This window comes from Oryctolagus cuniculus, chromosome 6, assembly GCF_964237555.1.
Source record: "Oryctolagus cuniculus chromosome 6, mOryCun1.1, whole genome shotgun sequence".
NCBI classification, from domain to species: domain Eukaryota; kingdom Metazoa; phylum Chordata; class Mammalia; order Lagomorpha; family Leporidae; genus Oryctolagus; species Oryctolagus cuniculus.
The window spans coordinates 28746471-28764069 of record NC_091437.1 but is presented as its reverse complement, the minus strand read 5'-3'; the positions used below and the strand labels follow the sequence as shown (position 1 = coordinate 28764069).

At 45.2% G+C, this 17599-nt stretch overlaps 2 protein-coding genes across 2 annotated transcripts; both read right to left on the bottom strand.

Annotated features, from left to right (window-relative positions):
* Positions 1–519: 519 nt before the first annotated feature.
* LOC100353156 (protocadherin beta-14) lies at positions 520–7720 on the bottom strand. Its single transcript, XM_070076224.1, has one exon. The coding sequence runs from the start codon at positions 3444–3446 to the stop codon at positions 1023–1025; it is 2424 nt and encodes an 807-aa protein (XP_069932325.1). The 5' UTR covers positions 3447–7720; the 3' UTR covers positions 520–1022.
* A 1504-nt stretch (positions 7721–9224) lies between these two features.
* LOC138850161 (protocadherin beta-14-like) lies at positions 9225–16213 on the bottom strand. Its single transcript, XM_070076218.1, has one exon. It carries the CDS (start codon positions 11937–11939, stop codon positions 9492–9494), a length of 2448 nt encoding a protein of 815 aa, XP_069932319.1. The 5' UTR covers positions 11940–16213; the 3' UTR covers positions 9225–9491.
* Between the last annotated feature and the right edge of the window lie 1386 nt (positions 16214–17599).

Genomic DNA, 17599 nt, shown 5'->3' with positions numbered 1-17599 from the left:
AGCTTTTGCCCTTTATTCTTTCATGAAGTTATTCAGGATGAGACCATGAACTATTATCTGTTTTAGTAAAGAAAAATCTAAATACAAATTTAAATGAGTAAACACGGCTGGTGGCTGGCATTCTGGCATAGTTAAGCCATTGCCTGCAGCGCCAGCCTCCCATATGGCTACAGGTTCAAGTCCAGGTTGCTCCACTTCTGATCCAGTTCCCTGTGAATGTTCCTGGGAAAGCAGCAGAAGATGGCCCAAGTGCTTGGGCCCCTACACTCACACAGATCTGGATGGAGTTCCAGGTTCCTGGCTTGGGCCTGGCCCAGCCCTTGCTGGTGGTGAATATTCTTTCTCTCCCTCTCTCTGTAACTGCCTCTCAAGTGAAAACATAAATCTATTAAAAATGAGTAAATCTGAAATATTTAAAGAAAACAATATAGCAATACCAAAGCACAGAATATTGTAATACTCCTCACAAGCATTAAAAACAACAAAAATACTTAAAGAAAAAACCACTTAAGAAATCGATCACTTACAATGTAATCACTTTAATTTTCCTACAACATGAATTCTTGAAAAATAACTTTCTCCAGAACTCAAAAAGAGGCGATAGTATGTTACATTTATGATGAAAAATTTTAGAAAACAGTGCAATAAAACCAATATTCTTTGTACTCATTCAACATTTTTATTTCTGATTTGTCTGTTTTGATGGTGTGTATAAGTAAATTAATAATGACATTTAGTCTTAATACTTTAGGTTCCATATCCAAATAATTAAAAATATTGTCTTGCACAACAATATCACTATCATAGCAAGAAGCAGTAGTAATTTGATTAATACACTTTTGACTAAATAAAAACCCAGAAAGCACGGATGCACAGTTATTAAATGAGTTCTAAAGAAACTCTGAAGACAGCATAAGAAATACTGCATGCAACTACCAGATGATATAAAATGCATTAAAGTTTAGACAAAAAAAATCAGCAGTTTTACGAGAATAAAAGATTAGAAGTTTAAAAATATTATCTTATTGAATGTTGAATCCGAAGCTATTACGGAAGTTTTCACTTTCTTCTATATTCCTACCAACGTCAGAGACTTGAAGATTGGGGCTAATGGGCTTCATGAACTTGAACTCCCCGGTCCCAGCGTCGCCCGTCAGGCGCACCTCGTACTGGTAGCTGTGCGACAGCGTCCCGCCGCCGCTCACGTCCAGCAGCGGCCCCGGGAAGCGGCCCTCCGCACCCGCGCCGCCGCCGCCGCCGCCAACCGCACACCCCGCCCCCACCCCGCCCCCGCCCCCGCCGCACAGCCGCGCCGCCACCAGCGCCAGCACACTCAGCACCAAGAGCGACGACACCGCCGCCAGCGCCACCACCAGCTGCACCGTGAGCGAGTCGGGCCGCGCCGCCTCGGCCGCCGCCGCCGCCTCGGGCAGCGCCAGGTAGGGCTGCGAGAAGCCGTCCACCAGCAGCACGTGCAGCGTGACGCTGGCCGACAGCGGCGGCTCGCCGTGGTCGCGCACCAGCACCAGCAGCCGCTGCCTGGGCGCGTCGCGCTCGCTCAGCGGCCGCGCCGTGCGCACCTCGCCGCTGTGCGCCCACACGCCGAACAGCCCGGGCTCCGTGGCCTTGAGCAGCTCGAACGACAGCCAGGCGTTCTGGCCCGCGTCGCCGTCCACCGCCACCACCTTGGTCACCAGGTAGCCCGCGTCGGCCGCGCGCGGCACCAGCTCGGGGCAGGCGGCCGAGCCGTTGGCCGGCGGGTACAGCACGGCCGGCGCGTGGTCGTTGGCGTCCAGCAGCTGCACGCGCACGCGCGCCTCGCTGCTCAGCGCCGGGGAGCCGCGGTCGGCGGCGCGCACGCCGAACTCGAAGGCGCGCAGGGCCTCGTAGTCCAGCGCGCGCAGCGCGTACAGCTGCCCGCTGTCCGCGTGCACCGACACGAGCGCCGCCACGTCGGGCTGCTGTGGCGGCGGCAGCAGCGAGTAGGTCACCTGCGCGTTGGCGCCCGCGTCCCTGTCGCTGGCGCTCACGGAGCCGATGAGCAGCCCGGGGCTGTTGTTCTCGCGCACCAGCAGGGTGTAGGCGGCCTGGCTGAAGGCCGGGGCGTTGTCGTTCACGTCGGACACCTGCACCGCGACGTGGTGCCGGGTGGTCAGCCTGGGCGTGCCCAGGTCGGACACGGTGATGGTGATGTTGTACTCGGCCCTGGCCTCCCTGTCCAGCGCTCCATCGGTTACCAGGGTGTAGAAGTTCTTGAAAGTGGGCTTCAAAAGGAAGGGGAGGTCATCCTGAATAGAGCAAACCATCCTTCCGTTGTCTCCAGAGTCTGGATCTCGGACACTGAAGATGGCGACAAGAGTCTCTGGCGTGTTTTCTGGAATGCTGTTTGTGATTGATGAAATGGTCACTTCTGGTGGGTTGTCGTTTACATCCAGTACCTTAATCACAAGAGTGCATTTTCCTGAGAGACCCCCACCGTCTGTTGCCTGAGTAGTTATAGTGTACGATTGTATTACTTCAAAATCCAGGTGTGATTTCAGACCAACTTCCCCAGTTACTGGGTTGATTTCAAAGGTTTTACGAACATCTTCTGATGCATGGAAAAGTGTGTAAGAAATTTTCCCAAAACTTCCTGCATCTATATCCTTAGCAGAGAGAGTGATAATCCGGGAGCCAACGTCTGTGTCCTCAGGCACCTGTACCTCATAGAGGTTCTCAGCAAACTCAGGGGAGTTATCGTTGATGTCCAAGACCTTAATGAGAACCAAGGTTGTCCCAGACAAGGGCGGGGCCCCACCATCTACTGCTGTCAGTGTCAGTTTTAGCTCGGGTTCCTCCTCATGATCCAATGCTCTATGTAGGACCAGCTCTGGGTATATCTTTCCATCACCACTGTCTCGAATGTTAATGTAGAAATGAGAGTTGGGACTAATTGTATAGTTTTGCAGACAATTGGTTCCTATGTCCAGATCTTGAGCACTCTCCATTAGAAATGTGGTTCCAATAGCAGTATTTTCTGATATTTTCACAAGTATTTCCTTGTCCAGGAATGTGGGAGAGTGATCATTTATGTCTTTGATGTGTAGCTCAGCCCGAAAAAACTGTAAAGGGTTTTTTAATAACACCTGAAAAGGCAGCACACAGGGCTCAGAGGTGCCGCACAGCTCTTCCCGGTCTAGTTTCTCATTAAGGAGCAAATCGCCGGTCAGCGGATCCAGTCGCAAGTGGTTCTCATTATCATCAGACACTACCCGGGCCTCCCGCGAGGACAGCTCGTCCACCCCTACCCCCAAGTCCCTTGCCAGATTAGCCACAAAAGAACCAATTTCTGTTTCCTCTGCCATGGAATACCGCACAGATTCAGAACCCGCCTGACACAATCCCAGCCAAACAAAGAAAATCAGGACTTGCCTTCCTCGCGGAGGGAGCGCCCCTCTGCTCTCCATGGTTCCTCCTGACAGCTTCTTTTGTGGAGAATTTCAGGCTCAGCTCTAACTTTGGTAAATTAAGGCCTGATTTCTTGATAGGAAACTGCTGGAGAGGGTGCAGCCCTCCAGCGGCTCTGCAGGTGACAATCCTTAATACCTCCCTCTTCAGGGGGTTGGCTCTTCTCTGCTCTGAATAATAATGAAGCCTGCAGACTGTTTTTAATCTTATCCTGTAGCGCCACCATGTGTCTCTATGGATTTTTTCATTAAAAAATTTTTCCTTTGACTCGGAAATTCATGAATGCATCTGGAGTGTGCAAAAGCAAGTCCCAGATATCATAATTTTTACCCGTAAATACACCACTAATATCTCTAATGGATAAAGGCTCAAACTGTAATACCAATGTCAGAATAAGGAAATTTAGTGGGGCCGGTGCTGTGGCATAGTAGAGTAAGCTTTCGCCTGTGGCACCGGCATCCCATATGGCACCAGTTCAAGTCCGGGCTGCTCCACTTCTGACCCAGCTCTCTGCTGTGGCCTGGGAAGGCAGAAGATGGCCCAAGTGCTTGGGCCCCTACATCCACGTGAGAGACCTGGAAGAAACTCCTGACTTCAGGTCTGCCCAGCCTCAGCCATTGTGGCCATTTGGGGAGTGAACCAGCAAATGGAAGACTTTTATCTCTGTCTCTCCTTTTCTCTGTAACCCTGCCTCTCAAATAAATAAATAAATCTTTTAAAAAGAAAATGTGGTAATAATTCCGTTATATAATTTTTACTCAGCCTATATTTATCTTTTTCTCAGTTGTCTCCAAAATGTCTTTTACCATTGTTTTGCTTGAATTGGAATCCAAATAAGACCCACACATTGAATTTAATATTATTATTTTGAATTCTTGATACAAAAAGACCCATCAAAATATTCTGTATTGAAAAACAGTATTTTTCAGGCTATTTCATGAACAATAACAAATATATTATCTCCTCCACTTTTGTAAATATTTGTTGAGTACATTTAGTAATATAATTACTTTCATATTTAAAAAATACATATGTGAGGATGTGGCACAAGAAGTTAGAGATAATTCTTGTCTTTATGGATGTCATGAACTAGAAAAATTGGCAGATGAGTAATTAAAGTGGGTCACAATTCATGCATAGCTAAATAATAATATGGAATAGCTGAAGGGACATATTTCACCTGTATAGTATAGTAGTTAGGAAAATGTGGTCAGGGACCAAAATGTCAACGTTAGAATCCTGGTGCTGCCACTTTCTATCTACAGGTTTGAGCAAGTCATGTGCCTCTTTCCTCAGATACATAGCATTTACCTCCCAGATTATTACCATAGGAAGCTAGTGAGTTATATTGTTTACAAACTGGTTAGTAACTGCTCATTAAGTATCTGTTAAAAATGATTAAAATATAACCCAGATTTTGGGACACAAGTTAAAGCTTTCCTAAGATAGAAAACTATACTTTGTGATCTGAAGAAGCTAGTTAAGAGAAGGAGAAATGTTTCATACAAGGATTTTGAAAAATATAGAAATGTAAGTATGCCTCAAACTTTAAACCATGGATAGGCAATATTTTTAAAAGAGATTAAAGAAAAAAGTAGGTTAAGAACAAAGATGATTGCATAGGTATTATATATTCTTGGATTTTATCATAAGTGCAGTACAAATATAATGTAGGATTTTAAACATTTGATTAAAATGATCACATCTGTACTTTGGCTTGGCTGAAGAAGGGAAGCCCCAGAGTTCAAAATCATGAAACTAAAAGTAAATAATATTTCAAGGAGATGAGGAAGAGCAACTGCAGTAAATGCTTCCAAACAGTCAGGAAAAAATATGCATTAAAATTATCTCTTGGATTTAAGATGATGGCCATTACAGGGGACTCATGGTGTCTGCTAAAAACTGTTCTTTTCCTCTGCAGTAATGGAACTACACCCAGAAACATGGCCTGTCCCAGCCTGCCTTGTGGTTAGGTGTGGCCAAGTGACTTAAGTTCTCATAGATGGATTGTGAGAAATTTTGTTTGCCACTTCCAGGCAAAAGAGAAGACATCTCAATATGCCTTTTCCCATGAAGCCACAGGAACACAAAGGTGGTAGTGACACCACTACAGCCATGCAGATATGACATCACCCAATGGAATGTTCAGTTACAACCAAATTCGATTCCAGAAACACAATATTTTATCATTTACACTTGAACTGACACGTGTAGGAAACACACATTTTGACAAGCTATTGTGTAATTGCATTTCTTTGCTTCAGCAACCTTTACATAATTTATATTTTAAGTGTTTGATGACCTTTACAGTGGTAATTTTAGTAGAGATGAACGTTAGATTGTACTTGGTTGACAAATGGGAAGGGTGAGGGAACAAGAACATAGACAACACTTAAGGAATTTATAAAAGAAGAAAAAGCTGTAAAGAGAAGAAATAGATTGGTATCTGAGGATAATTCAGACTTAAGGGGTTATTTTAGGACTGGGGGCGGGGGGAAGACTAGAGAAACTTGAACACATTTAATGTACTAACATGTAATACTCGGTAGCAAGGGAGAAAAGTAAAATGCACAGGGGCCGGCCCTATGGCACAGCAGGTTAAGGCCCCAGCCTGCAGCGCCGTCATCCCATATGGACGCCGGTTCAGCTCCTTTTCCGATCCAGCTCTCTGCTATGGCCTGGGAAATCAGTGGAAGGTGGCCCAAGTCTTTGGACCCCTACACCCACATGGGAAACCTGGAAGAAGCTCCTGGCTCCTGGCTTCGGATCAGCGCAGCTTCGGGCATTGTGGCGAGTTGGGGAGTGAACCAGCAGAATGGAAGACTTCTCTTTCTGGCTCTACCTCTCTCTGTAACTCTGTCTTTCAAAGAAATAAAAGAATTCTTTTTAAAAAAGTAAGATGCAGACGAGGTAATCAATGTGAGGGACCAAAAAGTGGTTAAGGATGGGATGGAGACAGTACATGAAGGGATTAGACTTAGGTGGGCAGAAGGGATCTCAACAGGAGGAATACATAGGTACAGGTGCTGTCAAAGTTGTGGATTCCTGCAGGACAGGAAATTGAAATAATTTCTGAATGACTGATTCTCTTTTCTATGTATTGATCACACATTCACCTGATAAAGGGGAGGAGGTATGTGAGTAAGTGGTAGGATAAGGAGTTTAAACTAAGGTAAGTTTTTTTTTCTTTTTGGCAGGCAGAGTTAGACAGTGAGAGAGAGACAGAGAGAAAGGTCTTCCTTCCGTTGGTTCACCCCTGAAATGGCCACTATGGCCGGCCAGCATGCTGCGCCAATCCGAACCAGGAGCCAGGTGCTTATCCTGGTCTCCCATGGGGTGCAGGGGCCAAGCCCTTGGGCCATCCTCCACTGCCTTCCCGAGCCACAGCAGAGAGCTGGACTTGAAGAGGAGCAACCGGGACAGAATCCAGTGCCCCAGCTGGGACTAGAAACCGGGTTACCGGTGCTGCAGGTGGAGGATTAGCCTAGTGAGCCACAGCGCAGGCCGGTAAGTTGGTTTTAAAATAGTTGTGGAGAACAGAAATCTGATTAAGAAACCTATAAAAGGATTTCTTGGTCTCAAAACCCCAACTGAATTTGATATAACAAATTCATAGTTGCAATGGATTTACACTTTTCTAAGTTTTATAGAGTTCAGCAGCCCAGGCACTAGAGAGGATTCATCTAGAGTGGAGTTTCATCAGGAATTTGATGAAGAAAGATTGAACACAGGAACGGAACATGAGTGTGAGAGTGACTGGGAGTGTTAACCCAGGGAAGCAGGAGGGATTGATAACTGGTAGCCACATCATGGAATGCAGGTATTGATAGGATCAAAGAAAGACAAGATGAGACAAGAGACAAGAGAGCAGGATGAGAGGAGAGGGTTAAGGCAGAGAGGAGTGCTCTCAGAGGGAGGTTCCTGAGACTATCATAGAAATAACATCTGTGGTGATAGAAAAGTACAGGAGATGGCCAGGACAGTAATCGTGATATAGGTCAAGTCCTAAGGACTGAGAGGTCATGTTCTAAGATTATCAGTGGATCCAGGACTTTGGTTGACAGGAAGATGAGAAGAGTGTGTGTATGCCAGACTGTCCGCAGGTCCTTTTCCCCCAATACTCTTGAGTAATTCCAAATTAAACTGTTACGTGGCTTTCACTGGTAAGGGTTTTCAAGAAAATGCATTCTGGGAAGCCCCATCAGTTCTTGTGTCCTCATTTTCCATGTAGACTTTCCTGCACTGGAGGTAATAACCACTTCCTTAATATCTTACCATTTACAGCTGTTTAGGGTAAAATTGACCAGTGCAGCTTGAATTGTATGCGAGGGCTTAAATTTAGCTATAAATAAGATGTGTGAAGCATAAGAGAAAATTTTGGTTTTTCTAATACATTTTAGGAGACTTAGTTGGTGACTTGAATCTGGGCATATGAGCTCCTGCAGACTCGGCTAACCTCCATTAGAGTGAGGAAACATATGGTTCTTTCCAGCAAAAGAGAAGTCCTGCTGCCCAGATCGCTGGGCAGACCTGAAACTGCACCTGGTCCTCAGCTCTGCCATTGCTTTGGTTTCACCTTCCTGCCTGAGCTGTGTGAACTCCTCTTTCCACCTCAGCATTACAGTTCAGGGCACACAACATGGTTGACCTCTGTTCTCATTCCTCTTGGATGCAGACTCCAAGGTATCTGCACAGTTCAACAAACCGTTAAGGAAGGCTTAGCCTTTAAGAAGTGTAAACATCAGGTTATCTTGGATATAGTAGAGCAAGAGCTTGTACCTCCTGGCATTATCAATGCACTAATATTTAACCACTCTATAATTTTAAGATAAAGTTTTGAAGTATCTTCAAGAGAAAGTTTCTGGCACTAGAAGCAAATATTTAATTTCTCCCTGTTCATTTCCTCTATCCCTACCTTCTCTCTAACCTGCATGCCCGTCCCCACCCCCCACCGGCCTTCCCTCACTATCTTTACTCATTTTGTTCATCCACATGTGCCTTCCATGGTATACACTGACTTTAGACTTTATGATGAAATTTATGGGAAACCATGAAGGGCTTTTGGGTCATACTGTCAGAGTACTATGGGCAGAATGGTTGTTGATGGCTATGTAGCAGAAGGCCAAATTTCCTTATACAATGGTTTGAACTTTTTATTAAGGATTAGAACACAAAGAACTACCTTTTGGTATTTCTCAGTGCTCCATACATATCACACTTTTATACCTCCAAAAAGTAATTATCAAACTTTGGGTTACTACGCATTAGGACAAGATGTCATTTAATGGATCATAATCACATCTGAAAATTAAATAAGGAATAATATTGCAATTTCAGATTGTATCAAAAAAGGTTGACCAAGTCTATAAAATATTTCTTTGTAATTTTGTTGTAAAATTATAATTCAGATGTCTGAATTCAACTGAATCACATTTTTGCTTTGTAACATTAGTGATACATATGGAAAATTACAACTTCACGTTGGAAGAGTCTGTGAGCGGCCATAGCCTGAACCTGTCTTTCCACTCCCCAGAATGAATAAGGAAAAGCCAAAGAGTCGCTTGCCTTTTGGCCTTTTCTAACCAGGTTTTCACAGTTAATGGTTGGACCATGGAATATTTTTTTCAAATTTATTTTTAACAGTGGTAAATATTTTTAATGTTATCTAAAAATTCAGTGAATTTCAGAAAGATATTTCTGAATCGCTGCTATTACTAAACCACAAGAAAAAAAAACTGCAAAAAGAAGATTCAAATGAACAAATGCTTGAATATAAATATTTTTAAAGTGCAGTTTTATTTTCCCATAAGCATAATTGTGAGTGAAATTTAACGAGAATGATTTGATGGATGTTAATAAAGAAGGCAAAATAATTATAAATTAAGACCTCCAAGGTACTGACCACTTCATTACAACTACAAATGCCTATTGAAAAACAAAGTTGAGAACACAATACCAATAAAATATAAACGCAACATCAAGGCAATTTAAAGCACACACAGTACCAAAAATAGCACACATAGGCAATATAAAATCAGTGATTGTCACTGAATATCGAATCCAAACGCATTGTGGAAAGTGGGAGCTTCCTCTATTTCTTTCCCGGGGTATTGGGTTGTAAGGATGGGGCTAATGGGCTTCATGAACTTGAACTCCCCGGTCCCAGCGTCGCCCGTCAGGCGCACCTCGTACTGGTAGCTGTGCGACAGCGTCCCGCCGCCGCTCACGTCCAGCAGCGGCCCCGGGAAGCGGCCCTCCGCACCCGCGCCGCCGCCGCCGCCGCCGCCGCCAACCGCACACCCCGCCCCCACACCGACACCGCCCGCGCCCCCGCCCGCGCCCGCGCCGCACAGCCGCGCCGCCACCAGCGCCAGCACACTCAGCACCAAGAGCGACGACACCGCCGCCAGCGCCACCACCAGCTGCACCGTGAGCGAGTCGGGCCGCGCCGCCTCGGCCGCCGCCGCCGCCTCGGGCAGCGCCAGGTAGGGCTGCGAGAAGCCGTCCACCAGCAGCACGTGCAGCGTGACGCTGGCCGACAGCGGCGGCTCGCCGTGGTCGCGCACCAGCACCAGCAGCCGCTGCCTGGGCGCGTCGCGCTCGCTCAGCGGCCGCGCCGTGCGCACCTCGCCGCTGTGCGCCCACACGCCGAACAGCCCGGGCTCCGTGGCCTTGAGCAGCTCGAACGACAGCCAGGCGTTCTGGCCCGCGTCGCCGTCCACCGCCACCACCTTGGTCACCAGGTAGCCCGCGTCGGCCGCGCGCGGCACCAGCTCGGGGCAGGCGGCCGAGCCGTTGGCCGGCGGGTACAGCACGGCCGGCGCGTGGTCGTTGGCGTCCAGCAGCTGCACGCGCACGCGCGCCTCGCTGCTCAGCGCCGGGGAGCCGCGGTCGGCGGCGCGCACGCCGAACTCGAAGGCGCGCAGGGCCTCGTAGTCCAGCGCGCGCAGCGCGTACAGCTGCCCGCTGTCCGCGTGCACCGACACGAGCGCCGCCACGTCGGGCTGCTGTGGCGGCGGCAGCAGCGAGTAGGTCACCTGCGCGTTGGCGCCCGCGTCCCTGTCGCTGGCGCTCACGGAGCCGATGAGCAGCCCGGGGCTGTTGTTCTCGCGCACCAGCAGGGTGTAGGCGGCCTGGCTGAAGGCCGGGGCGTTGTCGTTCACGTCGGACACCTGCACCGCGACGTGGTGCCGGGTGGTCAGCCTGGGCGTGCCCAGGTCGGACACGGTGATGGTGATGTTGTACTCGGCCCTGGCCTCCCTGTCCAGCGCTCCATCGGTTACCAGGGTGTAGAAGTTCTTGAAAGTGGGCTTCAAAAGGAAGGGGAGGTCATCCTGAATAGAGCAAACCATCCTTCCGTTGTCTCCAGAGTCTGGATCTCGGACACTGAAGATGGCGACAAGAGTCTCTGGCGTGTTTTCTGGAATGCTGTTTGTGATTGATGAAATGGTCACTTCTGGTGGGTTGTCGTTTACATCCAGTACCTTAATCACAAGAGTGCATTTTCCTGAGAGACCCCCACCGTCTGTTGCCTGAGTAGTTATAGTGTACGATTGTATTACTTCAAAATCCAGGTGTGATTTCAGACCAACTTCCCCAGTTACTGGGTTGATTTCAAAGGTTTTACGAACATCTTCTGATGCATGGAAAAGTGTGTAAGAAATTTTCCCAAAACTTCCTGCATCTATATCCTTAGCAGAGAGAGTGATAATCCGGGAGCCAACGTCTGTGTCCTCAGGCACCTGTACCTCATAGAGGTTCTCAGCAAACTCAGGGGAGTTATCGTTGATGTCCAAGACCTTAATGAGAACCAAGGTTGTCCCAGACAAGGGCGGGGCCCCACCATCTACTGCTGTCAGTGTCAGTTTTAGCTCGGGTTCCTCCTCATGATCCAATGCTCTATGTAGGACCAGCTCTGGGTATATCTTTCCATCACCACTGTCTCGAATGTTAATGTAGAAATGAGAGTTGGGACTAATTGTATAGTTTTGCAGACAATTGGTTCCTATGTCCAGATCTTGAGCACTCTCCATTAGAAATGTGGTTCCAATAGCAGTATTTTCTGATATTTTCACAAGTATTTCCTTGTCCAGGAATGTGGGAGAGTGATCATTTATGTCTTTGATGTGTAGCTCAGCCCGAAAAAACTGTAAAGGGTTTTTTAATAACACCTGAAAAGGCAGCACACAGGGCTCAGAGGTGCCGCACAGCTCTTCCCGGTCTAGTTTCTCATTAAGGAGCAAATCGCCGGTCAGCGGATCCAGTCGCAAGTGGTTCTCATTATCATCAGACACTACCCGGGCCTCCCGCGAGGACAGCTCGTCCACCCCTACCCCCAAGTCCCTTGCCAGATTAGCCACAAAAGAACCAATTTCTGTTTCCTCTGCCATGGAATACCGCACAGATTCAGAACCCGCCTGACACAATCCCAGCCAAACAAAGAAAATCAGGACTTGCCTTCCTCGCGGAGGGAGCGCCCCTCTGCTCTCCATGGTTCCTCCTGACAGCTTCTTTTGTGGAGAATTTCAGGCTCAGCTCTAACTTTGGTAAATTAAGGCCTGATTTCTTGATAGGAAACTGCTGGAGAGGGTGCAGCCCTCCAGCGGCTCTGCAGGTGACAATCCTTAATACCTCCCTCTTCAGGGGGTTGGCTCTTCTCTGCTCTGAATAATAATGAAGCCTGCAGACTGTTTTTAATCTTATCCTGTAGCGCCACCATGTGTCTCTATGGATTTTTTCATTAAAAAATTTTTCCTTTGACTCGGAAATTCATGAATGCATCTGGAGTGTGCAAAAGCAAGTCCCAGATATCATAATTTTTACCCGTAAATACACCACTAATATCTCTAATGGATAAAGGCTCAAACTGTAATACCAATGTCAGAATAAGGAAATTTAGTGGGGCCGGTGCTGTGGCATAGTAGAGTAAGCTTTCGCCTGTGGCACCGGCATCCCATATGGCACCAGTTCAAGTCCGGGCTGCTCCACTTCTGACCCAGCTCTCTGCTGTGGCCTGGGAAGGCAGAAGATGGCCCAAGTGCTTGGGCCCCTACATCCACGTGAGAGACCTGGAAGAAACTCCTGACTTCAGGTCTGCCCAGCCTCAGCCATTGTGGCCATTTGGGGAGTGAACCAGCAAATGGAAGACTTTTATCTCTGTCTCTCCTTTTCTCTGTAACCCTGCCTCTCAAATAAATAAATAAATCTTTTAAAAAGAAAATGTGGTAATAATTCCGTTATATAATTTTTACTCAGCCTATATTTATCTTTTTCTCAGTTGTCTCCAAAATGTCTTTTACCATTGTTTTGCTTGAATTGGAATCCAAATAAGACCCACACATTGAATTTAATATTATTATTTTGAATTCTTGATACAAAAAGACCCATCAAAATATTCTGTATTGAAAAACAGTATTTTTCAGGCTATTTCATGAACAATAACAAATATATTATCTCCTCCACTTTTGTAAATATTTGTTGAGTACATTTAGTAATATAATTACTTTCATATTTAAAAAATACATATGTGAGGATGTGGCACAAGAAGTTAGAGATAATTCTTGTCTTTATGGATGTCATGAACTAGAAAAATTGGCAGATGAGTAATTAAAGTGGGTCACAATTCATGCATAGCTAAATAATAATATGGAATAGCTGAAGGGACATATTTCACCTGTATAGTATAGTAGTTAGGAAAATGTGGTCAGGGACCAAAATGTCAACGTTAGAATCCTGGTGCTGCCACTTTCTATCTACAGGTTTGAGCAAGTCATGTGCCTCTTTCCTCAGATACATAGCATTTACCTCCCAGATTATTACCATAGGAAGCTAGTGAGTTATATTGTTTACAAACTGGTTAGTAACTGCTCATTAAGTATCTGTTAAAAATGATTAAAATATAACCCAGATTTTGGGACACAAGTTAAAGCTTTCCTAAGATAGAAAACTATACTTTGTGATCTGAAGAAGCTAGTTAAGAGAAGGAGAAATGTTTCATACAAGGATTTTGAAAAATATAGAAATGTAAGTATGCCTCAAACTTTAAACCATGGATAGGCAATATTTTTAAAAGAGATTAAAGAAAAAAGTAGGTTAAGAACAAAGATGATTGCATAGGTATTATATATTCTTGGATTTTATCATAAGTGCAGTACAAATATAATGTAGGATTTTAAACATTTGATTAAAATGATCACATCTGTACTTTGGCTTGGCTGAAGAAGGGAAGCCCCAGAGTTCAAAATCATGAAACTAAAAGTAAATAATATTTCAAGGAGATGAGGAAGAGCAACTGCAGTAAATGCTTCCAAACAGTCAGGAAAAAATATGCATTAAAATTATCTCTTGGATTTAAGATGATGGCCATTACAGGGGACTCATGGTGTCTGCTAAAAACTGTTCTTTTCCTCTGCAGTAATGGAACTACACCCAGAAACATGGCCTGTCCCAGCCTGCCTTGTGGTTAGGTGTGGCCAAGTGACTTAAGTTCTCATAGATGGATTGTGAGAAATTTTGTTTGCCACTTCCAGGCAAAAGAGAAGACATCTCAATATGCCTTTTCCCATGAAGCCACAGGAACACAAAGGTGGTAGTGACACCACTACAGCCATGCAGATATGACATCACCCAATGGAATGTTCAGTTACAACCAAATTCGATTCCAGAAACACAATATTTTATCATTTACACTTGAACTGACACGTGTAGGAAACACACATTTTGACAAGCTATTGTGTAATTGCATTTCTTTGCTTCAGCAACCTTTACATAATTTATATTTTAAGTGTTTGATGACCTTTACAGTGGTAATTTTAGTAGAGATGAACGTTAGATTGTACTTGGTTGACAAATGGGAAGGGTGAGGGAACAAGAACATAGACAACACTTAAGGAATTTATAAAAGAAGAAAAAGCTGTAAAGAGAAGAAATAGATTGGTATCTGAGGATAATTCAGACTTAAGGGGTTATTTTAGGACTGGGGGCGGGGGGAAGACTAGAGAAACTTGAACACATTTAATGTACTAACATGTAATACTCGGTAGCAAGGGAGAAAAGTAAAATGCACAGGGGCCGGCCCTATGGCACAGCAGGTTAAGGCCCCAGCCTGCAGCGCCGTCATCCCATATGGACGCCGGTTCAGCTCCTTTTCCGATCCAGCTCTCTGCTATGGCCTGGGAAATCAGTGGAAGGTGGCCCAAGTCTTTGGACCCCTACACCCACATGGGAAACCTGGAAGAAGCTCCTGGCTCCTGGCTTCGGATCAGCGCAGCTTCGGGCATTGTGGCGAGTTGGGGAGTGAACCAGCAGAATGGAAGACTTCTCTTTCTGGCTCTACCTCTCTCTGTAACTCTGTCTTTCAAAGAAATAAAAGAATTCTTTTTAAAAAAGTAAGATGCAGACGAGGTAATCAATGTGAGGGACCAAAAAGTGGTTAAGGATGGGATGGAGACAGTACATGAAGGGATTAGACTTAGGTGGGCAGAAGGGATCTCAACAGGAGGAATACATAGGTACAGGTGCTGTCAAAGTTGTGGATTCCTGCAGGACAGGAAATTGAAATAATTTCTGAATGACTGATTCTCTTTTCTATGTATTGATCACACATTCACCTGATAAAGGGGAGGAGGTATGTGAGTAAGTGGTAGGATAAGGAGTTTAAACTAAGGTAAGTTTTTTTTTCTTTTTGGCAGGCAGAGTTAGACAGTGAGAGAGAGACAGAGAGAAAGGTCTTCCTTCCGTTGGTTCACCCCTGAAATGGCCACTATGGCCGGCCAGCATGCTGCGCCAATCCGAACCAGGAGCCAGGTGCTTATCCTGGTCTCCCATGGGGTGCAGGGGCCAAGCCCTTGGGCCATCCTCCACTGCCTTCCCGAGCCACAGCAGAGAGCTGGACTTGAAGAGGAGCAACCGGGACAGAATCCAGTGCCCCAGCTGGGACTAGAAACCGGGTTACCGGTGCTGCAGGTGGAGGATTAGCCTAGTGAGCCACAGCGCAGGCCGGTAAGTTGGTTTTAAAATAGTTGTGGAGAACAGAAATCTGATTAAGAAACCTATAAAAGGATTTCTTGGTCTCAAAACCCCAACTGAATTTGATATAACAAATTCATAGTTGCAATGGATTTACACTTTTCTAAGTTTTATAGAGTTCAGCAGCCCAGGCACTAGAGAGGATTCATCTAGAGTGGAGTTTCATCAGGAATTTGATGAAGAAAGATTGAACACAGGAACGGAACATGAGTGTGAGAGTGACTGGGAGTGTTAACCCAGGGAAGCAGGAGGGATTGATAACTGGTAGCCACATCATGGAATGCAGGTATTGATAGGATCAAAGAAAGACAAGATGAGACAAGAGACAAGAGAGCAGGATGAGAGGAGAGGGTTAAGGCAGAGAGGAGTGCTCTCAGAGGGAGGTTCCTGAGACTATCATAGAAATAACATCTGTGGTGATAGAAAAGTACAGGAGATGGCCAGGACAGTAATCGTGATATAGGTCAAGTCCTAAGGACTGAGAGGTCATGTTCTAAGATTATCAGTGGATCCAGGACTTTGGTTGACAGGAAGATGAGAAGAGTGTGTGTATGCCAGACTGTCCGCAGGTCCTTTTCCCCCAATACTCTTGAGTAATTCCAAATTAAACTGTTACGTGGCTTTCACTGGTAAGGGTTTTCAAGAAAATGCATTCTGGGAAGCCCCATCAGTTCTTGTGTCCTCATTTTCCATGTAGACTTTCCTGCACTGGAGGTAATAACCACTTCCTTAATATCTTACCATTTACAGCTGTTTAGGGTAAAATTGACCAGTGCAGCTTGAATTGTATGCGAGGGCTTAAATTTAGCTATAAATAAGATGTGTGAAGCATAAGAGAAAATTTTGGTTTTTCTAATACATTTTAGGAGACTTAGTTGGTGACTTGAATCTGGGCATATGAGCTCCTGCAGACTCGGCTAACCTCCATTAGAGTGAGGAAACATATGGTTCTTTCCAGCAAAAGAGAAGTCCTGCTGCCCAGATCGCTGGGCAGACCTGAAACTGCACCTGGTCCTCAGCTCTGCCATTGCTTTGGTTTCACCTTCCTGCCTGAGCTGTGTGAACTCCTCTTTCCACCTCAGCATTACAGTTCAGGGCACACAACATGGTTGACCTCTGTTCTCATTCCTCTTGGATGCAGACTCCAAGGTATCTGCACAGTTCAACAAACCGTTAAGGAAGGCTTAGCCTTTAAGAAGTGTAAACATCAGGTTATCTTGGATATAGTAGAGCAAGAGCTTGTACCTCCTGGCATTATCAATGCACTAATATTTAACCACTCTATAATTTTAAGATAAAGTTTTGAAGTATCTTCAAGAGAAAGTTTCTGGCACTAGAAGCAAATATTTAATTTCTCCCTGTTCATTTCCTCTATCCCTACCTTCTCTCTAACCTGCATGCCCGTCCCCACCCCCCACCGGCCTTCCCTCACTATCTTTACTCATTTTGTTCATCCACATGTGCCTTCCATGGTATACACTGACTTTAGACTTTATGATGAAATTTATGGGAAACCATGAAGGGCTTTTGGGTCATACTGTCAGAGTACTATGGGCAGAATGGTTGTTGATGGCTATGTAGCAGAAGGCCAAATTTCCTTATACAATGGTTTGAACTTTTTATTAAGGATTAGAACACAAAGAACTACCTTTTGGTATTTCTCAGTGCTCCATACATATCACACTTTTATACCTCCAAAAAGTAATTATCAAACTTTGGGTTACTACGCATTAGGACAAGATGTCATTTAATGGATCATAATCACATCTGAAAATTAAATAAGGAATAATATTGCAATTTCAGATTGTATCAAAAAAGGTTGACCAAGTCTATAAAATATTTCTTTGTAATTTTGTTGTAAAATTATAATTCAGATGTCTGAATTCAACTGAATCACATTTTTGCTTTGTAACATTAGTGATACATATGGAAAATTACAACTTCACGTTGGAAGAGTCTGTGAGCGGCCATAGCCTGAACCTGTCTTTCCACTCCCCAGAATGAATAAGGAAAAGCCAAAGAGTCGCTTGCCTTTTGGCCTTTTCTAACCAGGTTTTCACAGTTAATGGTTGGACCATGGAATATTTTTTTCAAATTTATTTTTAACAGTGGTAAATATTTTTAA